The 18,770-nt window shown below is 43.7% G+C and overlaps 1 protein-coding gene across 2 annotated transcripts in view; it reads right to left on the reverse strand.

Moving 5' to 3' along the window:
• Positions 1–18,770, reverse strand: part of LOC140723439 (proton-coupled zinc antiporter SLC30A8-like) — a 67,365-nt gene that overhangs the window by 33,401 nt on the left and 15,194 nt on the right. For both annotated transcript variants that reach the window (XM_073038097.1, XM_073038040.1), the window contains exon 3: positions 11,459–11,625. In XM_073038097.1, coding sequence (XP_072894198.1) covers positions 11,459–11,625 — 167 coding nt within the window. The remainder of the gene's footprint in view (positions 1–11,458; positions 11,626–18,770) is intronic.

The following is an 18,770-nucleotide window of genomic DNA, read 5'->3' on the forward strand; positions in this document are numbered from 1 at the left end:
AATGAGTTCAAGATCCTCAAGGTAATGTTGTAGGTCTATAAAACCCTGGTTCGAACACACTTACAATATTGTGTTGAATTCTGAGTGCCTTATTATAGGAAGGATGTGGAAGATTTAGAGAGGGTGCAGAGGAGATTTACGAGGATGCCGTCTAGATTAGAGAGCATATCTCATGAGGCTCGGTTGAGCAAGCTAGGGCTTTTCTCTTCAGAGTGAAGGAGGATGAGATGTGACCTGAGAGAATTGTACGAGATGATAAGAGGCAGAGATCGAGTTGAGAGACTGTCCCAGGGCGGAAATGGCTAATATGCAGGGGCATAATGTTAAGGTGATTGGAGGAAAGTATAGGGGGAATGTCAGAGGAGTGGATTTAGAAAGTGGCGAATGCATAGAAAGGCCTTCCAGGGGTGATGATATGTTGGGGGCATTTAAGAAACACTTAGAACAATCCAACCCTTCCCTCCTACATAGCTCTCCATTTTTCTATCATCCATGTGCCTATCTTAGAGTAGATTACCTCCAAGAGGACCACAACCTTGTCGTAGGGTTTGGAGGCTTGCGTGCCCCAATGAGCCAGAGAGCTATGTTGGCTGGAGTCAGGGCCCTGTGCTTTTGCTCTTGATAGGGTCACCCATAAGAAACAGGTCAAAGGGTAGAGGCCAAACTAAGAGTGGTCCACCGGTCCTCCAGGTTCGGGGGTTCAGCTCAGGACCAACAACTCAGACTGGGTAAAAAACAATTGCTATGGAAACAGCAATGAAGAAACCTTCGATACAGACAGGGATGGAGGACCTTCATTGCTGCCCTAAATGCCTGTGGTGTAACAGGCAGTAAATAAGTAGGGTAGTTTAAAAGCACTGTGCTAGAGTTTTCTCTGTTCTATGTTCTATATATTACATTGCCATTCCTTTCTGCTCCTTGTGGTGCATCGGGCAGGTACCTTGCAATTTCTTTAGCATTTTGTCTTTTTTTTTAAACAAGGCTGAGTTGCTGGCTCAACCCTCAATCCAGCATGGATGGAAAGCGTGCAAGGAGCTGGCTGGATTCGAACTCAGGACCATTCACCTTGAAGTCCAGTGCTGATGCTACTACACTAATGGCCAGCAATTATGGTACATTATTTTGTTCACACTTACATCTTTAACACCTGAAGTGAAGAGAAGCGTTCAAAATAGTTTCACAGGAACACTTGTAAATGAAACTTAAACAAAATTTCAAATGGAGATCACCAATAGGTTAGTCAAAGTGATACATTTTACAGAGTAGCTGAGGGGAGAAAAGGCCAAACACAGCTACCCGATCTGAAGCAATTCAAAGAGTTGATGTACACCAGGTGGAAAAGAACATTGTGTGAGGGAAAATAGACTACAGCAATAGGAAGAGACATGGCCATACCACATCAGGAGCATCATTGAGTCATAAAGCACTCCAGCACAAAGGCAGGATCTTCGGCCCATCTAATCTGTGCTTACCCAATTTTTCTGCCTTGTCCTATCTACCTGCACCTGGACCATAGCCCTACAAACTCCTCCCATTCATGTATTTACATAACTACACAAAAGGTTTAGGTACATATATATAGCTAGGGTGCCTAAGACTTTTGAATTAGTCAACATGGAGCAGACAGCGAGTTTGTAAATCTGGAGGGAGCAGAGGATGTTGGGAATGGCGAGGGTGAAGCACTGCAGGAGGGATGTGGAATGGGTGACAGGGAAAGAGTTCCAGGGGCCGGGGCAGGGGGTGGTGTGGGTGCAGACACACCCACCTGAGACAGCAAGCAAGGTCATTTGATTCCAAACAACAGGTTTATTGATCATTACAGAATGTCTCTCTGGTGCTTCCTGCTCCCTCCCCTCTCCCTTCCTCTTCCCAAACATGATTCCCCTCTTCCTGCCCCCTTCCCACTTTCAGTCCACAACAGAGACCCATTTCGGAATCATCACTCATATATGCCATGAAGTTTTGCTTTTTTTGTGGCAGCAGTGCAGTGAAATATACAAAATTACTACAGTATTATGCAAAAGTCTCGGGCACCCTAGCTACATACATATATGTGTCTAAGACTTGGGCAGTATTGTATATAAATTTCTTTAAATGTTACAATTGCACCAGCATCTACCATCTCCACCGGCAGCTCATTCCACGCTTTCTCTACCCTCTGAGTAAAGAGGTTCTCTCTTAGATTCCCCTTAAATATTTCACCCATAAACTATGACGTCTAGTTCTAATCTCACCCAAACTGTGGTGAAAATGTCACCCAATCAACGCCTCCCATAATTTTCTATACCTCTAAAAGATATCTCCTCATTCTCCTGCACTCCAGGGTATAAAGTCCTAACCTATTGAACCCGTCACGTGAAATCACAGTGTTGGGTTCACCCGAAACACTGTTGATATTTGATCGAACTCACCATGACCAATCTCCATCTTTCCACTGTCTGGAATTCTAAAACCATTTCCCTGATACCTAAACACAAGAGATACTACAGATGTTAGAAACATAGACTGACACGCACAAGATGCTGGAGAAACCCAGCAGGTCAGAATTGAATAAATAACATCTATAGGAATGAAGAAACTGTCAACATTTCGGGCAGAGACCTTTCATCAGGGTCTCGAACCAAAGCATCAACTGTTTATTAATTTCCATAGACACTGCTTCACCTGCTGAGTTCCTCCAGCATTTTGTGTGTGTACCTGAGTGAACGGGCTTTTCTACAACCAAACACTGGAAAGTCTGAAGTTGTGTTCCTCAAATCCTGCTAAAAACCCTCCAGAAATCTAAACTCCTTTATTCCTGGAATCATTTTGGTGAATTTCTTCTGCATCCTTGCCTGAACTGTTACCTCTTTGCTAGAGCTCGGTACCCAATATTCCGGGCGTGATCAAGCTGGTGTTTTATGGAGCTCCATTATGATTTACCTGCTCTTGTACTATGTCTCTCTCTGTAAATCACTAGATCCCATGTGCAGCTTAATCACTTTCTCAACCCACCCTGACTCCTTCAACACATACCCCACATCTCTCTGTATCCCATTTAGAAGGGTTCTCTTGGTTTACATTTCAAAACATACAAAATGCTGGAGGAACTCAGCAGTTCAGGCAGCATCTATGGAAATGAAAAAAACAGTCCCAATGTTCCAGGCTGAGGCACTTCTTCAGGGCTGGAAAGGAAGGGGGAAGATACCAGAAAACAAAGGGAGGGGGGAAGGAGGATAGCTAGAAGGATCTAGGTGATGCCAGGTGCGTAGGAAAGATAAAGGGCTGGAGAAGAAGGAATCTGGTAGGAGAGGAGAGTGGACCATGAGAGAAAGGGAAGGAGGAGGGGACCCAGGGAGGAAGTGATAGGTAGGTGAGAAAAAGTATGAGGCCAAAGTGGAGAGTAGAAGAAGGGGAGAGGGAGAGGGAATCTTTTTTTACCAGAATAAAAAATCAATATCCTTGCCATCAGGTGGAGGCTACCTGGACGCAATATAATTAAGACCATAAAAGAGAGGAGCAGAATTAGACCATTTGGCCCATCGAATCTGCTCCACCATTCCATCATGGCTGATCCATATTTCCTCCCATATTTCCCAGTCTCTGGCCTTCCCCCCATATCTCTTCATGCCCTGACCAATCAAGAACCTATCAACCTCTGCCTTACATATACATAAAGATTTGGCCTCCACAGCTGCCTGTGGCAATGAATTTCCCTGTTTCACGACTCACTGGTTAAAGAAATTCCTCCTCATCGCTGTTGCAAAAGGACACCCCTCTATTCTGAGGCTGTGTCCTTGGTCTTAAACTTTCCCACCATAGGAAACATCCTCTCCACAGCCAGTCTATCAAGGCCTTTCACCATTCGATAGGTTTCAAAAAGGTCACCCCTCATTCTTCTGAATACAGGCCCAAAGCCATCAAACGCTCTTCATACAACAAGCCATTCAATCCTGGAATCATTTTTGTGAACCTCCTTTGAAACCTCTCCAGTGTCAGCACATCCTTTCTAAGATAAGGGGTCCAAACTTGCTCATAATGTTCATAATGCTCCAAGTAACGTCTCACCAGTGCTTTATAAAGTCTCAACATTACATCCTTTCTTTCATATCCCGTGATTTTTATAAATGACCTGGATGAGGAAGTGGAGGGATGGGTTAGTAAATTTGCTGATGGCACAAAGGTTGGTAGTATTGTGGATAGTGTGGGCTGTCAGAGGTTACAGCGGGACATTGATAGGATGCAAAACTGGGCTGAGAAGTGGCAGATGGAGTTCAACCCAGATAAGTGTGAAGTGGTTGATTATGGTAGGTCAAATATGATGTGTGGAGGATCAGAGGGACCTTGGGGTCCGAATTCATAGGACATTCAAAGCTGCTGCTCAGGTTGACTCTGTGGTTAAGAAAGCATACAGTGCATTGGCCTTCATCAATCGTGGGATTGAGTTTAAGAGCCGGGAGGTAATGTTACAGCTTTATAGGACCCTGTTCAGACCCCACTTGGAGCACTGTGCTCATTTCTGGTCGCCTCACTACAGGAAGGATATCGAAACCATAGGAAGGTTGCAGAGGAGATTTACAAGGATGTTACCTAGATTGGGGAGCATGCCTTATGAGAATAGGTTGAGTGAACTCAACCTTTAGTAATTACTAATTCTTGTCATTACTGGTGCCTCCACGATCTCTTCAGCCTCCTCTTTCAGAACCCTGGCATACACCATCTGGTCCAACTGACTTATCGACCTTCAGACTTTTCAGTTTCCCAAGAACTTTCTCCCTAGTAAAGGTAACTTCACACACTTCATGTCCCCTGACACCTGAAGCTTCCACCATTCAGCTAGCATCTTCCACAGAGAATACTGATGCAAAATACTTAATTAGTTCTTCCACCATTTCGTCGTCCCCCATTACTCCCTCTCCAGCATTGTTCTCCAGTGGTCCAATATCCACTCTTGCCTCTCTGTTACACTTTATGTATCTGAAGAAACTTTTGGTATCCTCTTTAATATTATTGGCTAGCTTACTTTTGTATTCCATCTTTACCTTCTTAATGAAATTTTTTTAGTTGCCTCCTGTTGGTTTTTCCAGACCCTCTAACTTACCACTAATTTTTTTTCTATTATACACCTTCTCTTTGGCTTTTATGTTGGCATTGACTTCCCTTGTTATCCATGGTTGTGTTATCCTCCCTTTAGAATACTTCCTCCTCATTGGGATGTGTATATCCAGTTCCTTCCAAACTGCTTCCAGAAATTCCAGCCATTGCTGTTCTGCCATCATCCCTGCCTGTGTTCTTTTAGGTGTTCATAAGGTGTTGCTCCTCCACATTAAGGGTGGCCTCATCAAGGCACAAAGGGACTGACATGTTGGAATGGGAATGGGAATAAAAATCTTTGGCCACTGGCAAGTTCTGCTTTTAGCAGATGGAGCTGAGGTGCTCTACGAAGCAGTCCCCAAATTTATGACAGGTCTCCCCAATGTAGAGAAGACCACATGGGGAGCACTGACACAATAGATGATCCCAGTAGATTCACAGGAAAAGCGCTGTCTCACCTGGAAGGACTGTTTGAGGCCCTGAGTAAAGGTGAGGGAGGAGGTGAATGGGCAAAAGTAGGAAATAGGCTGCTTGCAGGGATAAGTGCCCGGAGGGGAGGGATGAACAGACAAGGGAATCATGGAGGGACCAATCATTGTGGAAAGTGGAGCTGGGGAGTAAGTAAAGATACATTTGGTGGTAGGATCCCTTTGAAGATGGTGGAAGTTACGGAGAATGATGTGTTGGATGCGGAGGCTCATGGGGTGGTAGGTAAGGACAAGGGAACCTCTATCACTGTGAAGGTGGTGGGACAATGTGGTGAATGAGGATGTTGGGGAAGTGGAGGAGATGTGGGTTAGGGCAGCATCAATGGTGGAGGAAGGAAATCCTCATTCTTTGATGTTTACATGTTAACATCTATGATTTACACCTTGGTTTACATCACCATGGTTCATCCTTTCTATCAAAATGTAATACATCACATTCCTCATCATTAAAATTTCATGTGCCCTCTACCTGCCCATTCCCCTACCTGTCTATATTTCCTCTAAGGTTATTACAGTGCTCCTCACAGCTTACTCCACCTCTAAGTTTTGCATCACCTGCAAATTTGGAAATTGCGTCCATCTCCAAATGAATTCTCCATATTACTAGCCTGTGAGAACCAGCTCCCCATTTGCCACCCCCTCTGTACCTACCGTTCAGTCCAGCAAAGCTTTGGGGTGAAAGGTGAAATGTTTAGGCAGTGGTCACCATTCCTGTTACTTGGGCAACTCTCTGCCTTTGCTAATACAGTCTCTTTATTCCATGGCCCTCAAGCTTGATGCCAAGTCTATTATGTGACATCTTTTCAAATGACATTAGACATAGGAGCATAATTAGACCTTTCTGCTTTGCAAATTCCATTGTTCCTCTCAACCTCTTTCTTCTGCCTTCTCCCCATAACCTTTGATTCCCTTACTAATCAAGAACCTATCAACCTCCCCTTTAAATTTACTCAATGACCTTGCCTCCACAGCCATCTGTGCTAACAAGTTCCACAGATTCACCACCCTCTGGCTAAAGGAATTCCTCCTTATCTCTGTTCTAAAGGGATGTCCTATTTCACAGGTTCCCAACCTTTTTTATACCAAGGACCCTTTCCATTACTGAGGGGTCCATGGACCCTGGTTTGGGGACCTTGTTCTATTCTGAGGTTGAGCCCTCTGGCCCTAGATCCCCCCCCCCCCCCACTATAGGAAATATCCTCCCTACATCCACTTCATCAAGGCCTTTCATTATTCGATAAGTTTCAATGAGATTCCCCTTTATACTTCATGACCGGATGGTGGCGCAATGGCATCAGTGCCGGACTCCAGAGCGAAGGCTCCCAAGTTCGAATCCAGGTCGGGCCAACCCCGAGCACACTTTCCATCCATGCTGGGTTGAGCGTCGAGCTAGCCACTCGGCCACGTAAAAAATACTAGGGTCGAGTCAGGAACGTTCATATCGTGACCCAGTTAATCCGAAAGGAGACCAATCCTGACACCGCGTGCCAGACAAGAATGGCTGACTGTCTGGTGTGACACGCTAAAAAAAAAGTCTAAATTCCAGAGAGAACAGGACTAGAGCCGTGAAATGCTCCTCATGCATTAACCACTTCATCCCTGGGATCAACCTCGTGAACCTCCTTTGGACCTTCTCCTTCAGGAGGTACCTTCATTGCATATCTCATTGTACTCCACTGTACCTTCTTCAAACAACGTGATCAAGTTTGTTCCGCAAAATATGGCTCGAAGAAATCCACGTTGGCTTCCTTAAATTAATTTGTTCAAATGACATTTAATTCTGTCTCTGGAATTTTCCCTGTCATCAAGATTGAACAGAAATATCCCATTTTCATCCCAGATTCCATTTATCTTGTTGAGTGTGATCAGCTCATACTTGTAGCACCGTGGGATCAAAAATGTATTGAACAAAGACTTTAAGGCAGGTCCCACGACCAAATCTGTTGGAAACCCATCTACATCAAGGATGACCAGACTATTCCAATATACAAATATTTTCTTGGGCAGCTTCCCTTCTTTCCCCTTCATAAATGTGTGCACATCTAAATACAACCACTGCACTCCCAACTTGTAACACATCCTATCTGCCAAACCTACCTGTACTGTCTGACCTGGACAAGGTCACTGCATACAGGCAATATCCTGATTATCAAGTTACTCAGCTTCCCCAGCCCAGAGAGTGTGTCCAGCTTCACAGTTGGCAAGTCCCAGCAGGATATCAGCTGTGCATCCAAATTCGATCCAAGCTTCATTGCCATAGAGTCTTAGAACACTGCAGCATAGAAACAGGCCCAATGACCCATCTAGCACATACAAGCTGCTAGTCTACCATGCCTGCTCTATCTGCACATGGACCATAGCTCTCCATACTCCACCATCCATGTAGTTATCCAACCTTCTCTTACAAGAACCTGCATCCACTACTTCCACTTGCAGTTCGTTCCACACTTTCACCACCCTCTGAGTGAACAAGTTACATAGAAACATAGAAAACCTACAACACAATACAGGCCCTTCGGCCCACAAAGCTGTGCCAAACATGTCCCTACCTTAGAAATTACTAGGCTTACCCATAGCCCTCTATTTTTCTAAGCTTCATCTATCTTAAAAGACCCTATCGTTTCCACCTCCACCACCACCGCCAGCAGCCCATTCCACGCACTCACCACTCTCTGCGTAAAAACCTTACCCCTGACATCTCCTCTGTATCTACTTCCAAGCACCTTAAAACTATGGCCTCTCATGCTAGCCATTTTAGCATTGGGAAAAATCCTCTGACTGTCCACATGATCAATGCCTCTCATTATCTTGTACATCTCTATCAGGTCACCTCTCATCTTCTGTCGCTCCAAGGAGAAAAGGCTGAATTCAATCAACCTGTTCTCATAAGGCATGCTCCCCAATCCAGGCAACATCCTTGTAGATCTCCTCTCCACCCTTTCTATGGTTTCCACGTCCTTCCTGTAGTGAGGTGACCAGAATTGAGCACAGTACTCCAAGTGGGGTCTGACCAGGGTCCTTTATAGCTGCAACATTACCTCTCGGCTCTTAAACTCAATCCCACGATTGATGAAGGCCAATACACTGTATTCCTTCTTAACCACAGAGTCAACTTGTGTAGCAGCTTTGAATGTCCTATGGACTCAGACCCCAAGATCCCTCTGATCCTCCACACTACCAAAAGTCTTACCATTAATGCTATATTCTGCCATCGTATTTGACCTACCAAAATGAACTACCTTACACTTATCTGGGTTGAACTCCATCTGCCACTTTTCAGCCCAGTTTTGCATCCTATCAATGTCCCACTGTAACCTCTGACAGCCCTCCACATTATCCACGACACCTCCAACCTTTGTGTCATCAGCAAATTTACTAACCCATCCCTCCACTTTCTCATCCAGGTCATTTATAAAAATCACGAAGAGTAGACACACACAGAGTCGACTGTACTTCCTTAGAAGGTTGGCGTCATTCAATGTCTGTAGTGAGATGCTGAAGATGTTCTATAGGTCAGTTGTGGAGAGCGCCCTCTTCTTTGTGGTGGCGTGTTGGGGAGGAAGCATTAAGAAGAGGGACGCCTCACGTCTTAATAAGCTGGTAAGGAAGGCGGGCTCTGTCATGGGCAAAGTACTGGAGAGTTTAACATCGGTAGCTGAGCGAAGGGCGCTGAGTAGGCTACGGTCAATTATGGAAAACTCTGAACATCCTCTACATAGCACCATCCAGAGACAGAGAAGCAGTTTCAGCGACAGGTTACTATCGATGCAATGCTCCTCAGACAGGATGAAGAGGTCAATACTCCCCAATGCCATTAGGCTTTACAATTCTACTGCCAGGACTTAAGAATTTTTAAAAGCTATTATTAATGCTTTTTGAGATAGTGATTTAGATGCATATCAGATTTTTTACTGAGTTAAGTATTGTATGTAATTAGTTTTGCTACAACAAGTGTATGGGACATTGGAAAAAGTTGAATTTCCCCATGGGGATGAATAAAGTATCTATCTATCTATCTATCTATCTAACAGATCCCTGAGGCACACCACTGGTCACCAGCCTCCATGCAGAATATGACCCATTTACAACCACTCTTTGCCTTCTGTGGGCAAGCCAGTTCTGGATCCACAAAGCAATGTCCCCTTGGATCCCATGTCTCCTTACTTTCTCAATAAGCCTTGCATGGGATACCTTATCAAATGCCTTTCTAGTTCCCTCTCAAGTTGCCTTTAAATATTCTCCTTTCATTCTTGACCCATTACCTCTAGTTCCAGTCTCACTCAGCTTCAATGGAACAAGCCTGCTTGCATTTACCCTATCTATACCCTTTGTAATTTTGTATACTTCTATCAAATACCCCCTCATTCTCCCACATTCTAGGGAATAAGGTCCTAACCTATTCAACATTTCCCTATAACTCAGGTCCTCAAGTTCCAGCAACATCCTTGTAAAGATTCTCTTTCACTCTTATTTATATATTTCCTATAGGTAGATGACCAGACCTGTACACAATACTCCAAATCTGACTTCACCAAAGTCTTATTCAACTTCAAGATAACATCTCAACTCTTCAATATCACATCACAACTCATCATGAGGAGGAGAGTGGACAGACTAGATACTGTACTGTGCAAAAGTCTTAGGCACATATATATATATATATATATATATATATATATATATAGAGCTAGGGTGCCTAAGACTTTTGCACAGGACTGTAGTAAATTTATGTATTGCATTGTACCGCTGCTGCAAAAAAAATAATGAATTTCATGACTTATGTGAGTGATGATAATCCTGCTTCTGATATGGGTCTCTATTGCAATTGAGAGTGGGAAGGGGGCAGGTTTAGGGGAATCATGGTTAGGAAAAGGGGAAGGGAGAGGGGAGGGACTGGGAAGCACCAGAGAGACTTTCTGTAATCATCAGTAACAAATTGTTTGGAATCAAATGACTTTGCCTGATGTCTCAGGGCTGGGTGTATCTGCACCAGCACCACTACTGCCCCAGCACTCCTTCTCCAACACCTGTCCACACCCCTCCTGCAGTTGTTCCACCCTCATTATTCCCAACATACTTTGCTCCCGCCAGATTTACAAACTCGAACTTGAGCTCTCTATGTACCTCAAGTTCAAAGGCTCAGAAGTTCATTTATTATCAAAGTATACAAACCTGAAAATCTTCTTTTCTGGGTAGCCATGAAACCAAGAAAGCAAACAAAGGCAGCACAGTCATTGATTGAGATAGTGATTTAGATGCATATCATATTTTTTACTGAGTTAAGTATTGTATGTAATTAGTTTTGCTACAACAAGTGTATGGGACATTGGAAAAAAAAGTTGAATTTCCCCATGGGGATGAATAAAGTATCTATCTATCTATCTATCTATCTATCTTTAGCCCGGCAGTACATGCTTTCAGGTTTTGGCATCTTCTACCTGATGAAAGAGGTATATATCATTTGGTGCTATAACTTGAATCTCCCCCCCTTCTAATGTCAGTAGATACCCACCTTGATATAAGGCAGCAGATAGTTATTGAGTCATAGAGCACTACAGCACAGAAACAGGCCCTCTTGTCCATCCAATCCATGCCAAACTATCTTTCCACCTAGTTCTATCAATGCACACATGGAACATAGCCCTCCACACCCCTCCCATCCGGGTACCATTCTAATCTCTCTGTCCTACCACACTCTGCATACTGTTCACTGTGTAAGTCCTACCCTGGTTTGTCCTACCAAGGTGCAACATGTCACACGTCAGCATTGAATTCCATCTGCCATTTTCAGTGCATTTTTCCAGCTGGCCCAAATCCCTTTGCAAGCTATTATTGTCTTCCTTACTGCCCACTGGGTCCACGCCCAGTGTGAAATTTATGGAAAGATTAGTACTCACCAACCAACTCTCCAAGCATGAAGAGGGTGCAGATGACCAGGGCGATAATCAGCCTCCTTTTAACTTGCTTCTGCTCAATCTGTCTCTGCTCATGAGCTTTGCTCTTCTGGTGGCAATGAGAGATGGCAGGGGAACTGACGACAGTATTGAGCGGTTGAGGCGGCCAGCTGTGGGAAATCACAGGTTGACAATGAGTTAGATAGCATCCCCGTCGATTCACACCAAGTGGGCTGTGAAAGCAATGGAACACTGATCCACTAATCCCTCTCGGTGCTGGGTTGTTAGTAGAGGGAGCAGCCAGCACTCAAAACCTGGCAGCAGTATCTGGAAGGCTCAGGGAACCAACCAACCAGGTACCCACACCTGAAGGCAGTGTTGACAACAGGATCAGTGAGGGGTGAGTATGATGTGGCTGGGGAAAGAGATCAGGCCTTGAAGAGAAAGGGCAGTGCAATTAGAAGAAGGGCTGTCTGTGGAAGGGGTAGAAGGTTGCATAAGAAAGAGGCCATCATATAATATGTGAAGGACTGTCTACATAATGGACTAATGAAATATTGTTATGAAATTTCATATGATATGCTCACCATCTCATTCAGTGAGAGACATATGACAGGGGCGGAGGTCACGAGACCATAAGGTGGCGTTGACAAGCATTGGTGTGTTGCTCTAGTACATCTTATGGCCAGTCTTGTCAAGGTGTCAATCAGTGAGGAGGGACTAGTTAATCAGAATGCTTCAATCTTATTCAGGTGGTCTGTCAGTTACAGAGTCATTGAGTCCTGCAGCTTGGAACTGGAATTTGAATTGTTTTATTTGTTCCAAAATACAGAGAAAAGCTTATCTTGCATACTGTTCATACACAGTGCATGGAGGTAGAACACAGTAAAACAACAATGCAGAATAAAGCGTAAGAGGAAGTGCGGAACAAGTAAACAATAAGGTGCAAGATCATGACGAGGTAGATTTTGGGCAAAGAGTAGAACTTACCTTACTAGGGAACTATTTAATAGTCTTGCTTTCACTATGTAGTGGCAGAAACAATATTTCACCTATCACCACAGTAGACTCTGAATTAGTAGTTAGTACTGGTGTCTGATGTTAATATGTGAAGGATGATTACTTCATACTCCCACTTCCTTCCCATTCAAATCAACTTCACCCCCATTGACTTTTACTTTTTCTCTACATATTGGATGTTTGATGATCCTCTTTTAGTGGGTTCCATTGGATTTCTTTGTTTTGTGGCTGCCTGTAAGGAGATGAACCTCAAGGTTGAATAAAGTGTACATACTTTGATAATAAATGTACTTTAAAATTTGAACTCTCGAGTTTTATCTTCTAGTTTATAGCGACATCACATAGCACTCTAAAGACTGAGCCCGTCCCTCCAGCAATGTTCCCAACATGATAATTATACATAGCCATAATGATTCCAGGCTCCAAGGGTAGTCATAGCTGAAGGGTAGGAGCTCCCACTGCTAAACAAATGCTCTTCACGGCATGTGTCTCAAACAGCCTCTGACAACCAAGTCCAACTCCTGGCCTTCACGTGTGGCCTAGTTCTTATGCCCGGCGGAGCCGTTCTCACTGACAGGAGAAGAGGCAAAGTCGGGCCACTGACACCTTAAAACCAGTTGTTCTGGGCAGACGGGGCTCATTAACCATGGATGGTAGCTCATCTAGGAGAGGGAAAACTCCAATTTCAAACTTCCACTGCCTTGCGGCTATACCCGCTCACGGGAAAGGCTGAGGAAAAATCGAGAGTCGGAGACCTGAAGGCGGCTGACTGCTGTACCCAGCACCGGCACGGCAACTCCTGCGATGCTGCTGGCACCAAACTGTGTCGACTTTCATCGTTCCTTTGGACCTGTCATCAGCATGGAGAGGGGGGTCCCACTGCATGGGCAACAGACAGATCTCCATATCAACTCTGCCCTGGCTTGCGCCCTGGAGAGGCCACTCCCAGTGACCACCAGAGGCACAGTACCCATGGTCGATCACGACCGATGGAAGCCACACAATGATTCCAACTCCTAAGAGCAGCAACAGACTGAGATGTCAAAAATGTCAAATTAGATATTTAGTGATCTTGGGGTCCATGTCCACAGATCCCTCAAATTTGCCGCACAAGTTGATAGGATTGTCAAGAAGGCCTATGGCTTTCATTAATCCGGGAATTGAGTTCAAGAGCCACAAAGTAACGTTACAGCTCTATAAAACTCTGGTTAGAACACACTTAAGAGTATTGTGTTCCGTTCTGTTCATCTCATTATATGGAAGATGTGGAAAGTTTAGGGAGGATATGGAGGTGATTTACCAGGATGCTGCCTGGATTAAAGAGTATTTATGAGGAAAGGTTGAGCTGACTAAGGCTTTTCTCTTAGGGGCAACCAAGGATGAAAGGCTGCTCTTAGGAGTTGGAATCATTATGACTATGTATAAATATCATGTGGGGAATATTGCTGGAGTCTCCTGTACCTCCTCCTTGATGATAACAATGAGAAGAGGGCATATCCTGGGTGATGGGACTCCTCAATGATGGATGCTATCTTTTTGAGGCATTGCTCCTTGAGGATGTCCAGGATGCTGAGGAGGCTAGTGCCCATGATGGAGCTGACACAGTTCACAGTTTTCTGCAACTTATTTCAAACCTGTGCAGTGCCCCTCCCCTCACATACCAGACGGTGATACAGCCAGTCAGAATGCTCTCCACTGTACATCTGTCGAAATTTGCAGGTGTCTTTGGTGACATAGCAAATCTTCTCAAACTCCGAATCAAATATAGCCATTGTCGTTCCTTGAGTGTGTTGGGCCCAGGACGGACCCTCAGAGTTGTTGACACCCAGGAACATGAAATTGCTCCCTCTCTCTCCACTTCTCATCCCTCATTGAAGACTGGTGTGTGTACCCTTGTCTTACCCTTTCTGAAATCCACAACCAATTCTTTGGTTTTACTGACTTTGAGTGCAAGATTGTTACTGTGACACCACTCAACAAGCTGATCTAACTCGCTCTTGTATGCCTTTTCAGCCCTTTAAATCTGTATTAGATTGTTCAGGAGTTATCCAACAGCTGCTGCACCATTGCCCTATCCCAAAAACCCTGAAGTGTTTTATAATTTCCACTTTTAAATGTTTCATAATGTTTGAAAGACAAACCATGCATTGTGTAAAATAAAAACATTTTTCCCCATATTGCCTCTGGTTCTTTAGCCCATCACCTTAAATTTATACGCTTGTATAATTGGCACTTTCTCTGCTGATAATCCTCCAAGAGGACCACAACCTTATTGTGGTTTGGAGGCTTGCGTGCCTCAATGATCTGGAGAGATATGCTGGCTGGAATCAGGGCTTTATGCTTTTGCTCTTGGTAGGTTCACACATGCCAAGCAGCTCAAAGGGTAGAGGCCAGACTAAGAGAGGTCCATTGGTTCTCTAAGTTCGAGGGTTCGGTGCAGGGCTAACAACCCTGACCAGTAAAACAAATAGGTTATGGAAACAGCAATGAAAAATCTTTCTACAACCGAGTGTGCTGGTATTCCAGAGGGTCTACACCCAGGACTTGCATAACTGACAATAATGAAAACTGAGTGGAAGCTACTCGCACAATGAAGGAAGCCCTGAACACCGCCAGAGATGGAGGATCTTCATTGCTGCCTTAAACACCAATGGCGTAGTGGGCAGAAAGCTAAGCTGCTGAGAATAGTTCAGCTAAGATGGTTCCAGCTCCCACATTCATCCCGTTATCTAGTGACCAAGATGGCTTCTTATGGAGTCATTGAATTTCATCACACAGGAACAGGTGCCATCAGCCCAACTCATCCTTGATACCTGATACAAATGGGCATCTTTGCCTTCCACCAATTAGTCAGAGAGTCATAGAGCACTTTACCACAGAAACTGGCCTTTCAGCCCATCTAGTTCATGCTGAACTATTAGTCGGCCTAGTCCCATAGACGTGCAACCACACCATACTCCTCCCATCTATTAAAGGTTGAGATTGACCCCGCATACACCAATACTGATAGCAGCTCATTCCACACTCTCACCACACTCTGAATGAAGAAATTCTCTCTCATGATCCCCTTAAGTACAGTGTCTATAAAAAGTATTCACCTCCGTTGGAAGTTTTCATGTTTTATTGTTTTACAACTTTGAATCATCGTGGACTTAATTTGGCTCTTCTTGACACTGATCGACTGAAAGACTCTTTCATGTCGAAGTGAAACAGATCTCTACAAATTGGTCTAAATTAGTTACAAATATAAAACACAAAATAATTGGTTGCATAAATATTCACCCCCTTCAAGTCAATATTTAGAAGATGCACCTTTGGCAGCAATTGCACCCTTGAGTCTGTGTGGATAGGTCTCCATCAGCTTTGCACATCTGGACACTGCAATTTTCCCCATTTTTCTTTACAAAACTGCTTCATGCAGATCGTGAGTGATCAGCCCTTTTCAAGTCCAGCAACAAATTCTCAGTTGGATTGAGGTCTGGACTCTAACTTGGCCACTCCAGGACATTAACTTTGTTGTTCACAAAACATTCCTGTGTAGCTTTGGCTTTATGCTTGGGGTCATTGTCTTGCTGGAAAGCAAATCTTCTCCCAAGTCACAGTTCTCTTGTAGACTGCATCAAGTTTTCCTTCAGGATTTCCCTGTATTTTGCTGCATTCATTTTAACTTCTACCTTCACAAGCTTGCAGGGCCTGCTGCAGTGAAGCATCCCCACAGCCTGATGCAGTCCCCTCCATGCTTCCTGGTAGGGATGGTGTGTTTTTGATGATGTGTGGTGTTTGGCCTATGCCAAACATAACATTTACTCTGATGACCAAAAGTTTTGGTTTCATCAGACCATACAGATATTCAGTAACTTGAAGATTTTCCTGTATCCATCTACTGACTTGTGCTTTTCAATAACCTTTTTACAAAGTTGCTTGGCAAGTTCTTTGTCTTCCTGATGTAGTTTTTGCCAGGATACTAACTCACCAGCAGTTGGACCTTCCAGACACAGATGTATTTTTACTACAATCAATTGAAACAGCTTGACTGTCCAAAAACAGATCGTCATTTAACTAATTATACGATTTCTAAAACCAATTGGGTGCACCGGTGATGATTTAGTGTGTCATATTAAGGGGGGGGGATGAATACTTGTGCAATCAATTATTTTATGTTTTATATTTGTAATTAATTTAGATCACTTTGTAGAGATCTGTTTTCACTTTGACATGAAAGTCTTTTTCTGTTGATCAGTGACAAAAAAACAAATTAAATCCACTGTGATTCAATGTTGTAAAACAATAAAACATGAAAACTGCCGGTGGGGGGGGGGGGGTAAGTAATTTTTATAGGCACTGTATTTCACCTTTCAGCTTTGACCTCTAGCTCTAGTCTGTCACTGGAAAAAAGCCTTACCCCTCAGATATCCCTCATTTGGCCAAGTTTTCCCATTTGTTTAAATCTTCCCTGGCCCAACCATCAGTGCCACCTTACAGAATCAAAGAAGCTTAAACTGATTTTATCTCCCACGTCAGGTTGTCCAGTCTCACCACACAGAGAAATCTTGGCCCAAAACGTCAACTGCTTTTTTTCCATCGATGCTGCCTGGCCTGCTGAGTTCCTCTAGCATTTTGTGTGTGTTGTTCGGATTTCCAGCATCTGCAGATTTTCTGTTGCTTGTCACAGAGAAATTTCTTCTTTTCCACCTGTTCCCTCTGTTCCCTCCTCCACCCTCTCTGCTAAATAATTTGCTTCTTACTTCTCAAACTTGAATTTCTAATTCTTTTTCCTCAGATTTTCCAGTGGAAAAACTAAGTAACTGAGTATTTAGTAAAAAGTACTTTTCTCCTGGATACAGTGACAGTTTTGCAAACCTGCCCAATTGTGGAACAATTAAACTTTGATCTCACTGGACAGCCAAGCACAACTGCCTTAAGTATTGCTTTTAGACTTAATGAGTCAACAGCAATCCTGTCATGCCAACTGACTGAGCAGGTGGCCTCTTCTCACCCATGAAAGCATGCCGTTTACGTTCCTTTGTACCTAATTCACAGGGAACAGAATACTCGAACTGTGTTAAAGATAACTGCATTTAGCTGTGGTCAGCAGTTCTGCAGGTGGCTGCCTTCTATCCTCTGCCTGCCATCAACTCACATGTAATCTCCATAAGTGTGTGTTGGAATGCAGAAGTCAGGGCTGAAGATTGGGTAACTTCTTTTATTTTGGCTGTACGCACCCACACCCCGACTTCGGAACAAGTGGTCCCTGGTTCGAATCTGGCCGAGCCCTTGCACACTTTCCATCCGTGCTGGGCTGAGCATAGAGCTGGCAATTTGGCCTCGTAAAACAGACAAACACTAAAGTGGCAAGGTTACTGCCCGAAGTGCCAAACAAGGCGCGCAAAGGAACTTTATCTCTTTTTTTAGAGATTTCCTGAGTGTTAAGATCTCCAAGGATCTAAAATGGTCCAAACATATTCATGCAGCTATAAAGAAAGCAGGACAGTGGCTATATTTTTATATATAAATTGGAGAATTGGAGGAGCAAATTGAGAATTGGGGGAGCAAATTTGCAAGGAGATAGCAGATATTTGTAGTAAGCACAGATTGTGGCTGTGATTGTGGGAGATTTTAATTTTCCACACATAGACTGGGAAGCCCATACTGTAAAAGGGATGGATGGTTTGGAGTTTGTAAAATGTGTGCAGGATAGTTTTTTGCAGCAATACAAAGAGGTACCAACTAGAGAAGGGGGAATGTTGAATCTTCTGTTAGGGAATGAAATAGGTCAGGTGACGGAGGTGGGGAGCACTTCGGGTCCTGTGATCACAATGCCATTAGTTTCAATATAATTATGGAGAAGAATAGGACTGGGCCCAGGGTTGAGATTTTTGATTGGAGAAAGGCTAACTTTGAGGAGATGCAAAAGGATTTAGAAGCAGTGGATTGGGACAATTTGTTTTATGGGAAGGATGTAATAGAGAAATGGTGGTCATTTAAAGGTGAAATTTTGAGGGTACAGAATCTTTATGTTCCTGTTAGGTTGAAAGGAAAGGTTAAAAGTTTGAGAGAGCCATGGTTTTCAAGAGATATTCGAAACTTGGTTAGGAAAAAGAGAGATATCTACAATAAATATAGGCAGCATGGAGTAAATGAGGTTCTCGAGGAATATAAAGAATGTAAGAAGAATCTTAAGAATGAAATTAGAAAAGCTAAGATATGAGGTTTCTTTGGCAAGTAAAGTGAAAATAAACCCGAAGGGTTTCTACAGTTATATTGATAGCAAAAGGATAGTGAGGGATAAAATTGG

The sequence above is a fragment of the Hemitrygon akajei genome, chromosome 1, assembly GCF_048418815.1.
Source record: "Hemitrygon akajei chromosome 1, sHemAka1.3, whole genome shotgun sequence".
In the NCBI taxonomy this organism is placed as follows: domain Eukaryota; kingdom Metazoa; phylum Chordata; class Chondrichthyes; order Myliobatiformes; family Dasyatidae; genus Hemitrygon; species Hemitrygon akajei.